We start from the raw sequence: 15,717 nt of genomic DNA, 5'->3' as shown, positions 1-15,717 counted from the left end.
CTCATATAAAAAGAGCCATTTAGCTATCTCTTTACCTGGCTTGAACTTTTGTTTTCAGGTTTAAGATTCCTTTTGATATAATAGATCAAAGCAAAGTTTAAGAGTCTCACATATTTGCTTGCTTTATGTCATTGCCTCAAGTGATGGACATATCACTTTTCATTTTCTTTGAAAACTAAAAATTAGCTGTACTGAACAAATAAAAACTAAGCAAGGGGGGAAAAAAGGAGAGTGAGCAAAAGACCATTTTTTGTATGTGTAACAAACTGTGGACTTTCCCCCAAGCTTGTGGAATTGTGTGCCAATTGTCTGTATTCTACTGTTCTCTGTCTTCCAACTTCCCATGATCTGGCCTTACCTAAAAAAACAAAGCAAAAAGCAAACCAGACCTCAGAAGGAACTCACTTTGATACAGTTAGATGGAATTTAGGCACTGCCTGATATTTATTTATTTATTTATTTATTTATTTATTTATTTATTTGAGACAGGGTTTGTCTGTGTAGCTTTGGAGCCTGTCCTGGAACTAGCTCTTGTAGACCAGGCTAGTCTGGAACTCACAGAGATTCACCCACCTCTGCCTCCCAAGTGCTGGGATTAAAGGTGTGTGCCACCACTGTCTGGCTTGTCTTTTCAAGTAAAAATATGTTCTCAAGAAGTTTACATAAAGACAGGTGGTGGTGGTGCATGCCTTTAACACCAACACTCAGGAGCTGAGTTTGAGGCCAGTCTAGTTTACAGAGATAGTTCTAGGATAGCTAGGGATACACATGGAAACCATGGGGAGGTAATATAAAACCATTATCATCCTCCCTTCAGACCCATCCTTCGATTCCTTCTTTTCTCCATCTCCCATTTGATCAAAAGTTTAAGTTTGGTGGGAAGCTTTATTTTCCAATGGGATGACTTGGGCTTACTGCTGTTCTTGTGGGTGATGCCACTGGTGTGGTGTAGCTAAATGCTGCCCTGAACACTCCAATCTTGTGTTGGAAACGTGGGTAGGGCCTGGGTGCTGAGGGAAGGCAGATGAAGTAGTAGACAGGGATTGGCTTAGGGGCCCCTTGCGTAGAGAGATGTTCTTTCAGAGGCAGGGTCCTCATCTCTTTTGCCCAGCTTCCTGGGAGTTATTTTATCCAGAGCTAGGGGGTATAATGGACTCCCCACGAGAGGACAGATCTCTCAATAGCCAACCTGCTCCACAGTATCCTGAGCAGAACACTAGTGCTCTAAACAGCACCAACAGCAGCCAGACACCCACCACCAAAAGCTTCTTGACCTCTGGTCACTCCTCAAGCATGAATGGGAGCCATCTGTAAGTTCAGCCAGCCAAACACTCAGACTCAGGGTCTCTATCTATCTTTAAATATGTCTATGTTGAGGTTCTGATGAGGTCTTTATGTGTCCTCCCAAATAGTCAGATTGGTTTGAAAATTAATGCAAAGTAGAAAGGAGTTTGGCTTGTGTGTGTTTATGTGTGTGTGTTGTCTTAGTTTAGTGTTGCCTTAGCTTGCTATGAAGAGACACCATAGCCATGGCAACTCATAAAGGAAAACCTTTAATTGGGCTGGCTTACCGTTTCAGAGGTTTATTTAGTCCATTATCATCATGGTGTGACATGTCAGTGTGCAAGCATAGGGTGCTGGAGAAGGAGCTGAGAATTCTACATCTTTGATCCACAGGCAATAGGAAGTGAACTGTCTCACTGGGCATGGTTTGAACATATATGAGACTTCCACAGTGACATGATTCCCTCAATAAGTCCACACCTACTCCAACAAGGCCACACACCCTCATAGCACCACACTCCCTTTGGGGCTATTTCTGAACACTGTTTCTCATTTCTTCTCTCACCTAATCCTGGAATGCCTGAGATATAGATACTGTTACGTGGATGGAAGATGAGATGTCACCAAGGTCAGAGAAATTAAGTAATTTGCCCCAGGTCATGCAGCAAGAAAGCATGATAGAGTTAAGCAATACATCCTTGTATCTAAACTGGAGTGGCTGACTCTAAATGCTTCTGGATGTAGGTCAGTCTAACAGATTATAATTCTAATGTAGCCAAACGTTTAAAAACAAGGCAATTTTAGCTGTGGCACTTGTGAGGTTGATCCACCGACTCTTGGGTATTCAGACAGTGTGCTTTGGGCCTCCCTCTTCCTGTCTGCCTCCTCTGTCGTGAGTCAGATTTCAATGCCCTCTGCCTGCTGTCCAGTTCTCTCTACACAGAAGAGGGTGAGCTTTTAGAACTAACCTCATTTGTCCCTGACCTAGTCCCAATATGTGACCACCAATGTCAGCAAACACAGGTGATGATTTCTACTGTCTTCCTCTATCTGCCCTAGCCTTCAGAAGGTCACTGGAAATCATCTAGTGTTATATACCAGAGCAGTAATGAAAATAATAATATCAATTGAGCCCAAAGTGTTTACCTAGACCTATGTATCAGCTATAACACATCTAGTTTTCTCCCTTCAGTTCTTCTAAGTAGAGAAACTGAAGCCATCTCAGAAGAGCTGTGTAACTTTCGAGACCACATAGCTAAGACATGAACCTAGTTTTGTATGAAGGAGAATTATCTTACTGCACCTCAGTGACTGCTGCTAGGCCTTTTCCAGTGATTCCATTCCCCATCTTTATTAGTTATTTGGAAAAATTTCAAAAATATGAAAAACTGAGAAACTAGAACATTGGACACCCATGTACTCTTCATTCATACTCACTAATTCCTAGAATTTGGTTATGCTTGATGTTGAATATTTTACAAAGCTCAGGGAAAGTCTTATTTTCTTCTAGGATGTCAGGGTGAGCAGAAGTCTCCTTGAGGAGCCATATGTACATGTTTTTGGCTCTAACGTCCAAATCATTGTTTCTGGGGATATCATGAGTCAGGGCTAAAGGAAAACTATCCCAGATAGCAGGTAAGACATACATTTCATGTTGCTTTTTGTTTAAAAGCTACACACACACACACACACACAGTATTTCCTTGCATGCATTTGAGTGTATTAACTACACACATACACACAAACATTGTAGTGCACATTGACTCAGATAATTCCAATAACAATATAGCAGCTCCTGTTCAATAGGAAGTTTGGTTCCAAGGTTTCAATGACTCTTCAACACCAGTCTGAACCATTGGTGACATCACAAGACAGGAGGGCCTGTGATCTCAGTAGCTGGGAGGCAGAGGCAAAAGAAACACATTTCAGGCTAGTTTGGCCTGTAGAGCAAGACCCTGTCTTCAAAATAATTTTTTTTTAAAGATGAAAATACACTCCTATACAATGTAAATGTTCTGAAAAGGGAGGCCACATTCATATACTTTTATCATATATTATGGAAAAAATTTTCTGTTTTCTGTTTTGCTGTTGTGCTGGCTCCTTTTATATCAATTTGATACAAGCTAAAATCACCTGGGAAGAGGGACTCACAACTCAGAAAATGAGTTGGCCTGTACTGGGGTATTGTGGGGAACCCCAGAGCAAAGTTAGCAGCTTAACAGCCATCTTTCCTACTACTCTCTTAGATACTAACATACTGGTAATTTTCCATTCTCCTATGACTGTTCTCTTGTTAACCATATGATGCAGCCTGACCCTGAAAGAGTCCCAGCTGCAGGCTTATCATATAGCAGAACAGCTGCATTCTGCTTGGAAGGACATTCTGTCTCCCTCACATCCTCCCTTTGGCCCATCCCCCCATTTCTCTGCTACTTAAACCCTGTGGTTATATTCAATAAATGAAACTTGATCAGAATACGGTCTTGTCTCCATCTCTCGTGTCTCTTGTCCCCTCATTCTCGCTCTCTCCCTTAGGGTCCCCGTTGACTGACCCCACAGGCTGGGGCAGGGTATTTCTTGATTGATGATTGATGTGGGAGGAGACAACTCACAGTGGGTGTGCCTTCCCTGGGCAGCTGGCCTGGGTTGCATAATAAAGCAGGCTGAGCAAGTCATAAGAGCAAGCCAGTTAAAAGTGCTCTTCCATGGCTTGTGTATCTTGCCTCAGGTTCCTGCCCCAACTTCCTTTAATGCTAAACTGTGGTATGGAAGTGTAAGCCTCTCCAGGTTCCTTTAGCACAACAATAGAAACCCTAACCAAGACAATTATGGTTGCACTTTTCTTATTCAGCCTTATTTATTAATTAAACTTTAATCACTGGTATGTGTGTGTAGGAAAACACACTATTCAGGGTTTGATGTTATCTTGTGGCTTTTGCTATCCCCTGGGCTCACAGGCTGTATCTCCCTTGGATAAACGGAGATGACAATGACAATAGGGTGATAGCATGTAGTGAGGGCAATGCTAATTGCTGTGCAGTCTTTTGGGTACTGTGTGTACAGTATCTCACGTAATCCTCATCACTCCTCTGTGAAGTAGAAACCATCACTGTCTCCACTTTCAGATGAGGAAACTGAAGAAGATGAAACAACCTACTGGTGTCCACAGAGCAAGGATCAGCTGGGCTGGGGCCCAGACTCAGAAGCTATATCCCTCACAGTCTTCACTACCAAGCCACACTACCTCCCAACTACATGGGTGGGTACGTGACTGAGGATAGACATCAACTCCTGATATATCCTTGGGACAAGTGGCACTTCTAGACAGGACAGTAGTTCTCTGAAGATTTCTGTCTAGCACTGAGAAGTAATTAAATAACTTATATTTATGCTTTTACTGTGGCCATAACTCGCAGGACACTGGAACAGCAGGCTACAAATGTTACATCTAAGTTTATATTCATGAGTATTTAAAAGTCCTTAATAACAACAACTGAAAGCTCCAGACATTTTTGTTTTTAAAAGGAGCTGTGTATATTTTACATTTGGTTAAGGGCATATCTGCTCTAGAAATGAGATGACCAGCTCTTCCAGAATATACAGCAACTGTCTCTACTTTTCCAGTGCCAGGCTTAGAAGATTTACGGTAAAGCCATGTTTCCAAGGAGGTCAGTACAAAAAACCAGACTTCTACAGGCAGTTTCTGGGTCAGACCAGTTTACCATCCATCGCAGTGGCTTCTGTTTTCTCCAGATGTTTATCACGAAGAGGCTCCGAAAAGGCTATTTTTCTGCTTACCCTCTCCCTCTGTTGTTTGGTGGTGTTGCTAACGGGCAAGGTTAAAATGAACTGGTCATCTGAGAGTTATGGAAAATATGGAATCAAGACTTAAGCAGGCCCCGTATTTTCGTTGTGAAAGGGGACTCGATTGGGTTCCTGTGTGCCAGAAGTGTGAAACCTGTGTCTTAGCCTGGAAGATCTTTGCTACCAAAGAGTGGTTCCGGAGGGTCAGTGACATATCCCAGAGGAGGTTCCTAGTCAGCATCCTGGGGCAGTTAAATAGCCTGTATTTATTACACTATTTCCAGAATATCCTACAGACCACCCAGGGAAAGGATTTCATCTATAACAGGTCCAGGATCAAACATAGCAGGAAGGAGGGGAAGGAGGAGAAGATTGTGAAGTCCTCCTTGAACCAGATGTTGGACGAAACAGTAGAGCAGAAGATGAAGGAAATCCTGTACTGGTTTGGCAACAGCACCCACCGGACTAAGGCAAATTACACTCTCTTGCTGCTGCAGATGTGCGACACAAAGTTACTGCTCACTGCTGCCAATGTGATCAGAGTCCTGTTCTTGAAAGAGTGGAGCAATATCGCAGGTGAGAGCAGAGGCCAGAGACCAGAATGCAGGCTTTTAAGGGGGCACAGGTGCAGGCTGACTTGGGAGGACAGTGACTGCCCACAGTGCAGGGCATGCTTCTGTGAACCTTGTCCTGATACCCACTCGTTTACCCGTTTGCCTGGGGAGAAACTGCTGAGTGCAACCTCATTCTAGAAAACTACCAGCTGAAACACAGAAGGAAGGACAGATCTTTCAACCCGGGGACTGAACACAGCTTTCTGTCTGCCTTGGGGCCAGGAATGGCTGGTTCCAGGCTCTGACCACTGCAAACTGCTGTCATTTCTTTCTTGCACCACGATTTGACTGGGTGTAGGAGGGATGCAAGAGTGAAACTGTGATTTGCTTCTTGGCTGCAATGGGCAGAAGCCGAGCCGAACGGCACAATTTACTGCTTACAAAAGTTTCATCTTACCATGTTTCTTGCTTAAGCATGAAACCAAATCTTAATAAGTTGTTTTAGAGGCCAAAATGTGACTAAAAGTCCAAAATTGCCCAGGGCACTAGTTCATAAGCAGTGGTTTGCATTCGAGTCTCCAACAGAGTTTGGTAAAATACAGACTATAGGTCTCTGTCAGAGCCTGACCCAGTAGCTGGTCCTAGGTGGTGTTTGGTGCACCTGAGGGGCCAGGTGTCTGTTTCTGGTTGATGCAGACATTGCTGGACCTTGCTGAGAACCTTCTTGGTCCTGAGTGTTGACAGAAAAGATTTGGAAGCCAAAGAAACCAGAAGAGAGGAGGGAGTCTATGGATTAGGAGGGGTCCTAGGGTAGAGAGATTTAGGGAGATAAGGGAATGGAGGAGAGGTTTTGCCAGGGGTGGGGAGCAGAGCAGGAGGTGTGGTCACACAGAGGAATTTTGGAGTTTGAGCTCTTGAAGGTGGGTATTTCCTGTCCCCAAAGGATATTTGAGTTGTGATCCTATCTGTAGGCTAATGGGACAACCCTGCCCCACTTCAGAGACAAGGTCTGCTTTTCTTGGCTAGCCTAGATGCTCAAGAGTATCCCTCCTCAGTCTCCCAAGAGCTGGGGTTAACTCATAGGAATGCACCGCCATTCATAACTTCCAAAGAAATTTCACTATACAATTAGATCCTTACACATGTCAATTGCCTTTTCCCCCCCCTCTCCTGCCCCCAGCACACTCCACTGTATTGTGTCCTACTGTGCAATGTGCATGCATGTCCCTAGCTCTCTGTCTATGGTTCTATCCCATGCTGTAAGACTCGGCTATTGGGGTTGCTTACGCCTAGTTAAAAATTAAGGCACATTTCTTTGCCTAGGAGAACATCTCTCTTAAAAAGTTAGAAGTTCTGGGGCTGGAGGGATGGTCCAGCAATTAGGGGAAGGCCCTGCTTTGCAGAGGTCCCTCCCATACTGGACAGTTCAAACCTCCTGCTCCTCCTGCTCCAGTGGACCCCACACTCTCTTCTGAACTCCAAGGGCATCTACACTCTAGTGCCCATATCTCCAACATGACACATAGTTAAGAATAATAAAAATAAATACTTCTTAAAAGTTAAGCTTTCTATTACACAAAGAAACCCTGCCTTAGAAACCAAAACCAAACAAAAGTTAAGATATCTAATCTGCTACAAGGCAGTTATCCGTTGAAGGAAATCAGGGAGAGCTTCAGAGATCCATCCTTCCTGCAACTCCTCCCATGGCTCCACCACTCTCTCCTCAAGAACAGGGTGTTAATGAAATCTGCAGTCTAGGTTTGTTGGCAGAACCCCGGTGGAGGCTTCCTCAGATTCTTACACCGAAACTTAGAGGCCTTGGGTAAAAACCAATAAGCCTCTGGTTTGTTCTATACATATGCTTCTCTTGCTATGTCTGTGTATGTGTGCTTGGGAGGGGGAGCACATGGATTCCAGGACCTCAATATCCATAGCTGCTCACATTCTTTTTTTTTTTTTTTTAATGTAAAGCAATCTGATATTTGTACTGCCTATGCAAACCTCCCAGGAACGTTAAATTGCCTCTAGTTCATTTATAAAACTGACTACAGACCAATTGTTGTGGTAGTTGCTATGCTGAACTGTTCAGAGACTAGTTAACAAAGCTCTATGCCTGTCTGAAGCAGACATGGCTTTCTAACTTTTATTTTATATTTTTAATTTTCAGTTAGCAGTTGACTGAATCTGAGAGGTTTAGGAAACTGGCTATATTTAAACCAAATGAGGAAAAGCCAGACCTTTTCTCCCTTCTTCATTCCCCTCTATACACCTACTTCGATAGCAAACTTGTTTTGGGTTTCATTCGTTCATCAGGCCTCCGTCAAGACTCCAGTGATGTAATATTTTACCCAGAGAAAAACTACAACCCTGCATCTGACACCTCATATATCTACTGGGCAGCTAGACCCAAACCCATGTCTTTCCCGATGTCCAGAGCTTTTCGAAATAAAGTCGGGACTGAAAATGTGGAGAGAGAAGCAACTACTGCAGGTGAGTCAGGTCTCCAAGACTTAGATGGCTCCACCTACAGGTTTTTTTTTTTTTTTTTTTTAACTTTTGGTGGGTCTTTTGTGACTTGATAGCATCCTGTGTCAGAGAATAACTGCACTTAATATAGTTTGACTTAAGATTTCTTTTTCTTTTTTAATGGTTATGGGGTGTCAAAATTTTTTGTTGTGGCTTTTTGGGTCAGTCTTAGTATGTATCCTGGCTGGCCTTGAACACCTGATCCTCCCTATCACAATCATAGTCATGACATTATTTTTACTTATGGTGACTTTTCCAGGATGTGACTTCATGTGACATCAAAGAGCTTCTATATGAGGCTGGGAAATCTCAGTGGAGTTAGGGGCACTGGCGAGGCGCTAGAAGCTGGGGACATTAGCTGTTAAGACTAACCTTCACTTAGCATTATGTGTTGGGCTCTTGGATTTTTTCTTTTTCTTTTTCTTTTTTTGTCATTTAGTTCTTACAGCTGGTAAGGGTAGAAGGATAAGATCACGTCAGTATTACCACTAATGCCCATGCTTTCATGTCCATGGGCTAAGATATTCCTGAAAACAGAGACCAGAAAGGAACTTTGGATTTTTCCCTGTATCCTAGGCCACAGTGTACACTGTCTCCTAAGCTCTACTATGGTACATGGTGGCCCTCTAGAGTTCAGCCCACCAGCGGCTGTGTTTGAAGCACTGGATTCAGTTTTGTGAGGGAAAAATAATGTTGTGGGGAATGTGGCTGTGGACCTGAAGACCTTCCCAAGTTCTTTGAAGTGAGGCACATGAACTCATGGGTCGTTAGTCCTAGCTGGCCTGTAGCTTGCTATGTAGATGACTCTGGACTTGAACTGAGCCTTCAGGTGGTGGAGTTAGAGGTGTACAGCACCACACTCAGCTAGGGATGTGTTTTGTGAAATGTATTGTCAGCTGATTCTGCCATTGTGTGAACATCTGGAAGCAAACTTTCATACACCTGCATGGTATAGCCTAGTATATACCAAGGCTAGGTCACACATGCTGTCCTTTATTGTCTGAAACAGTATGTGATTCATGACAGTCCATGAAATATGTATGAGAAATACAAAATACCTTTTAAATGAAAATTTCAAAACTTAAAGGTACACAGAACAGCACAATAGCTAGTCATACTGACCAATGATGATCAATGTTTTAGCAATGCTAGTATTTTTGTGATGCTGGTGACTGAACCTCAGACCTCATCCTTGCTAGTAAGTGCTGTATCACTGAGCTACACCTCTAATCCTGGAAATTTCAATTCATCACCCTTCCCTCTTTTCAAATTATTTTTTTTCACTAGAGCAGTGTGTGTGTGTGTGTGTGTGTGTGTGTGTGTGTGTGTGTGTGTGTGTGTGTGTGTGTAGATTCTGGGTGGGTCCATGTGGAAGTCAGAGGTTGACATAAGGTATTCTTCTTAATTGTTCTGCATTTTACTATTTTATTTTTTGAGGCAGGATCTCTTACTGAACTGGGAGCTCACTGATAGCTAGACTGTGAGCCCCAGGAATCTTTCTGTTTCTGCCTCCTCAGTGCTAGGATTACAGGTGTGGACTACAGCATCTGGCTTTTAAGTTGGTGTGTGGGACCAAGACTTACTTGGGCAGCAAGCACTTTCTGAACTGATCTCTCTCCATCTCTGATTGGAGTATTTCATAGGAAACTCCAGATAAGATGCCACTTCAGTCTTCACTACTAAAAACATATGGAGCTGATAAGCACTTAGATGTTTGAGTGGAGAGGTTCTATTTCCGCGGGCAAAGAGATTGATGAGAAGATCCAGTGGCCCAGGGGTAGACATGAAGATTTATTTGGGGACAAGCTTTCCAGTGGCTTTGTTTGGGGACTAGAGTTACTACAGACTCAACTCAACCATCTACCCCCCCTGCTTTGCTCTAGAGGAAAAAGGAAAGAGTTCACTCCAGTGTATTTCTGAGATGAATAGACAGCTTTCTGGAAAATCGGGCATATCCAAGTTGGAAGATGATCCCTGCAACCTGCTGCTGAGTCTAGACGAAGTCCAAGTGCTGTCCTCCGGGTCCAGCAAATATCGGGACTTTATCCGTTACCTGCCCCTCCACCTCTCCAAGTACATTCTAAGTATGCTGGGTGGTTGTAGGGACTTGGCAGGACTTCCCATCTGGGTCCAGCTCTGGGGGGGGGGTTCTGGGTGCATCTTCTTTCTTCTTCTTCTCCCAGGAATGCTGGATAGGAACAGCCTGAGCAGGTGTGCCTTTGTGAGCCAGCACTGGGCTGCTCTGACCCAGCAGGTCAAGGTGGACCTGTCCATGCACTCCTTCATTCAGAACCAGATTTCTCTCCTGCAGGTACTTTGGGTCTGAAAGGGGTGTGTCTAGAGACCAGCTCTGTTTCCATAGTAAGGCTGAGCATTGGTGTCTCCCTGCTAGACCCCAAAAGGGCTCCCTATCCACATATGCAGCCGCTCCCTGGTGCTCTGGCTTCCCTGTGGGTCAACATGTATCTTTCTGTTGTCATTGTACTCATCAGGAACAAATACAGAAACCTTTCAGGTGGGCCAGAATGATGGTTCAGTGGGTGAAGGAACCTGCTACCAAGCCGGATGACCTGAATTCAATCTCCTGAACCCACTTGATGAAAAGAGAGAAAAAATTTCTGCAAGTTGTCCTCTGGCCACACATGTGCTGTGGTACATGTGCTCACCCTCTATACACACATACACACAAATGTAGGAAATAATCATTTTCTTAAAAAAATAGAAATCTCCAAGGAGCCCAGGTACTTCCTAACCCTCAGGGGGCTGGGACTCCAGCCCATTGGTGGTGTTCTTTTCTAGCATGTGCAGAGCTCTGGGAGCTTTACCTTGTGAAATGATTTAATGTCATTAGCTAATGACCTCATATAGTGGAGAGAACATAGAACATAATATTTTGCATTTTCAAGAATATAATCTATTGTCATTATCTATTGGAAATTTATCATACAATAGACCTCTTGAATTACCATCTCTAGAACCACAAGATCAAAAACCAAACCAAATATATAGAGAGACAGAAAATTCTTCCTCTGCACAGAGAGTTATAGTGGCTTCTACAACCAGGGAGCCCATAGGTGAACTCCTGAATCAGCTTTGAGCTATCCATATAGTTACAAGGCCCAAATGCACAGGGTTTAGGTTAATAAAGTTTTCTCCAACAGTAAGCATCTCTAGCATTTCTACCTTCATTTCTTACCTGGAACCTAACCCAAACCATTTGTTCAGGTGGTGACTAAGGAAGAGAGGCAGGCACAGTTAGTAGGTCACTGTCAGGATCCACTCCTCTCTCATGTTGGCTTCCTTCCAGGCATTTGGCATTCACCATCTTTCTTGATTTGTTCACACACAATCTTGCTTTAACTGGTCAGGCCTGATCACCTTCAGATTTCACCAAGAACTAGTCTTCCCCCTTTCTTCTGGAGGGTAGAAATGAAGAGGAATCATTCTGTGTGTGTGTGTGTGTGTGTGTGTGTGTGTGTGTGTGTGTGTGTGCGCGCGCATGCATGTGCACGTGTGTGCATGCATGTGTGCATGTATGTGTGTGCTTGTACATGCATGCATGTGGTGTGTGCGTTCATGTGTGCACGTGGTGTGTGTGTGGTATTCATGTTTTGAATATATATTTAAGGCTGGGGATGTATCTCAGTAGTAGAGTGGTTGCTTCAACCCCTAGTACCACAGAATATTTTTCTTGAGGTAATAGATAACATTGTACTATTTATTATGTAGAATATGATGTTTTGAAGTATATGTACATCATGGAATGGTTAAATGCCACCAATGAATGCATCACTTCACCCAGAGAGAGACCACTTAGCTTTGCATTTTCAAGAATACAATAATCTTCATTAGCTATTGTGAACTTACCATACAATATATATGTCAAAGCTCCTCCTGTCTAATTCTACTTATGTGTCCTTTGACCACAACCTTTGCCCCCTACTGCCCTGGAACCATCTCACTATTCTTTACACTTTCCATGAGATCAACTTAGATTCCACACAAGTGAGATCATGTATTTGTCTCTATGTGCCTGGATTATTTCACCTAACATAATGTCCTCTACCTCCATGCACATTGTTCCAAATGCTTTGTTGTATTCCATTGTGGGTGCGCGCGCACACACACACACACACACACACACACGCACACACACACACCTTTTTTCTTTATTCTTCTTTAATGGATATTTACTTAGTTCTATACTTTAGTTATTGTGGATAGTATGATAATAAACCCGAGAGTACAGATATGCAAGTATATTATTTCTTATTTTTTTTTTAACCACACAGGGTTCCTACACAAGGGGAATAGATCCTAACTATGCCAGCAAAGTCTCTATCCCAGTCCCTAAAATCATAGATGAAGGGAAGCGTATGCGGTCAAAAAATCAGAAGTGGAAACTGAGAACAAAGGTGGGTTTCACTGATTCCTGGGGTAAGTAGCTGAAAGTGTCAGTGTTCCTCTTGGCCACTGAAGCTTGACATCCACAAACAAGGACACAGGCTCATGGGAGGTCCTGTGTTGCTACCCACACACAAGTCATTCCTTCTATGTAGTAAGCCTTGATGTCATCATATGCTGGCTGAGTGGAATTCATTGGATTGTCTTCTAAGTGGTCTATGCCAATAGCATTAAGTCATCTAAGTGGAGATTTTAGAGGCTGGGAACAGTGTCAGCCACACCCCAGATTCCCTTTTGTCTTAGGAGACCACACATCTCAAGACTACTTGGGAATGATAAGGACGTAAAAAGAGAGCTAAGGCTTGTTTAGAATGCCAGATTCCTCACTTCACTACCAGGTTCATTCTGATGCTTGATGGAGATGGAGGGGAGAATCAGTTACCTATAGCTCTCCTCATGGGTTGAGGCAATAATATAGACCAAAGGGAAGACACTTGGAGCATTATGCATTTAGGTTCTGAGTTCTGCCGCTCTGTTAAAGCTCCATTTATTCTGAAATCTATTCAGTTGGTACTAAAAGGATATTTTAATAAGAAGTGGTTTGATGTGGGTGCCTATAGAGTCCCTGTGGAGTATAATTTAGAGATGGTTTATCTCTTGTGTGTGCAGGGCTAGGGAGAGAATGCAGAGGGAGTGGTGGCATGGCCTGTGAGGGATAGTGAGACTGTGATGAAATGAGAGCCTGCAGCCCTCCCAAGGGCCTGGTTGCTATGCAACTCCAGTTAATTCTGCCATTGAGGACTGGGGAATCTGACCTTTCAGACAGACACTTTGAATTTTCAGGATAAGGGAAAAATCAGTTATGTGAATCTCTTGCATTGCCAGGTGTGGTGGTACACATCTGAAATCTCAGCTAAGGCAGGAGGATTTCCTAGGCTACGTAGTCATAGTGAGTTTAAAGCCAGCTTGAGCTGGCTCAAAACAAACAAATGGAACCTCTTGCCTTTTTAAAACATGATAGCAGCCAGTTAATGGGAGTTTTCACAAACTACGTAAATTAAGAATCTTATTTACCTGCAAGATTTCAACTCCAAGTTGGTCCATCTGTCCATTTTGTAAATAAACAGGGTCAGAAACTCAAGGACTTCTAGCCAGTTGAGTGACAAAGACATATGTTAACCTCCCCCCCCCACACGTCTTTTCTAAGGCTATTTCTCTTTTATGTCTAATAAGCTTCATGGGTCCTGGAGATAAGGCAAGTGTACAGATCCTTCAGGAGCAAGACTGTTAGGTGAGCATCTCTATGTGGTTAAAGCTCAAGGCCAGTGAGAGAGGGTTGAAGGCATTTGAGGAAGAGTCCAGGACATGGGAGAATGCTGAGTTTGAAAGAGGCTTCAAAAGGGATGTTCCCGGGCTTGTCTGGTGCAAACATGATGTTGTTGTCTTTGCTCTCATGACAGTCGTACACTTTATTTCCTACAAGTCGGGTGTGACTGTTTTTCCAGGTTTTTTTTTTTTTTTTTTTTTTTTTTTTAGGACTGGGGAGAGGGATGGAAATGAAAGTTCGGTTCAGTCTTCTATACCAGAATATTTCATGCCTGGTAGACTGGAGCCATTCAGAAATTGTGCGGGGAATGGCTGGAGGAAAGGAAGGAGGAAAGGGGAAAGAAGGGAAGAAGGAAAAATGAGAAGCAAAGGCAATCACCCCTACTGAGATTTGATGAAACCCATTTTCTATTTCTGAGTCTCAGATACGTCACCTGTAAGGTGATGGGAGTACCAATTTTGTGACATGGTTGGTCAAAGGCAGCTGTAATTTGATGTATGACCATACTCATGTGAGTATGTCTGTGTGAGTATGTCCATGTGAGCATGTCTATGTGATCTAGCCTGTGTGAGCATGTCCACGTGAGCTCATTTTCAGTAAAGTCATGCTCCAGGCAACACTTGGAATTCAGCCACGAAAGTGCATAGAACTGAACTGTAGAAAATTCAGAGGTGAAACATGAATTAGTATTCTCATTTTAGTGTTTCCTCGCACAGGTAACTTCAGTGTCTGTTTATCTTCCCATCAACCCTCAACAGCAGCTACATCCTTGAAGGGAAGAGTCTGTGGGAGATTGGGGATGGGGGCAGTGCATCCAGGACTCGGGGTAAAGTCCATGCCACCTTTGACACCAACTGTCTCTTCTTTAGAATGATTACAACTTGTGGACTGCATACCAGAACCAGGAAACTCAGATGGTCCAGATGGAGGAGAGGAATGTTTTCTGTGGCACCTACAACATCCGCATTCTCTCTGACATGTAAGCACTGGTGTGAGAAGTTAGATCTTTAGGCTTCATTGGACCTTCATTGATGAGGGAAGGCAGAGCTCCTCCACTTAGGCTCCTGGTTTGAACTAGTGTCAGATCCTGATTGAATAACATATGTTTACTTTGCACCCTTCTCTGTAGTATGGAACACCTTCATTAATTTTAGGTATTCTGATCAAAAAGTTTTTGTACAGCTTACACACAGAAATCTTTGGTTCTTTGACAATTTCACAATCGTCTTTCTCCAACTTAAGAACTAACACATGGAGAGAAGTCCTATAAATCCAGCCAGTATACAGAGAAATACAAGTCTCTTGTAATTGTGTCACTAAGAGACAGCCACATACTAATATTTGTCTTAGGTAGGGTTACTATTGGTGTGAAGAAACAACATGACCAAAAGCAACTTGGGAAAGAAAGGGTTTATTTAGCTTACTTATCCTGAATCACAGTCAATTGAGGGAAGCCAAGGTAGGAACTCAAACTGGGCAGGTACCTGAAGACAGGAGCTAATGCAGAGGCCATGGAGGGGTGCTGCTTACATGGCTTGCTCAGCCTGCTTTCCTATAGAACCCAGGACCACCAGCCCAAGGGTGTCCCTACCCACAATGGTTTGGGCTTTTTCATATCAATCACTAATTAAGAAAATGCCCTACCGGCTTTCCTATAGCCCTGTCTTATGGAGGCAATTTCGGTTGAAATTCCCTCCTCTCATGTGACTCCAGCTAATTTCAACCTGACATAAATCTAGTAAACACAATATTGACCTCTAACCTCCAGAAGAGTGTCTTTGAACACATGGCACATACTTGAAGGAAATGGGATTATAT

The 15,717-nt window shown here is 43.3% G+C and overlaps 1 protein-coding gene across 1 annotated transcript in view; it reads left to right on the top strand.

The window, feature by feature from the left end:
• The first annotated feature begins 4,949 nt into the window (after positions 1-4,949).
• The window catches only part of Fbxw10b (F-box and WD repeat domain containing 10B), a 32,010-nt gene continuing 21,242 nt past the window's right edge, over positions 4,950-15,717 (top strand). Inside the window, exons 1-6 of the mRNA XM_051180399.1 lie at positions 4,950-5,664; positions 7,956-8,128; positions 10,054-10,252; positions 10,352-10,479; positions 12,461-12,583; positions 14,769-14,878. Of these exons, the coding sequence (XP_051036356.1) occupies positions 5,151-5,664; positions 7,956-8,128; positions 10,054-10,252; positions 10,352-10,479; positions 12,461-12,583; positions 14,769-14,878 (1,247 nt within the window). The 5' untranslated portion in view covers positions 4,950-5,150. The remainder of the gene's footprint in view (positions 5,665-7,955; positions 8,129-10,053; positions 10,253-10,351; positions 10,480-12,460; positions 12,584-14,768; positions 14,879-15,717) is intronic.

The sequence above is a fragment of the Phodopus roborovskii genome, unplaced genomic scaffold, assembly GCF_943737965.1.
Source record: "Phodopus roborovskii unplaced genomic scaffold, PHOROB, whole genome shotgun sequence".
In the NCBI taxonomy this organism is placed as follows: Eukaryota; Metazoa; Chordata; class Mammalia; order Rodentia; family Cricetidae; genus Phodopus; species Phodopus roborovskii.
Note: the sequence above shows the minus strand (reverse complement) of the source record. Positions and strands in the feature narration are given on the sequence as shown.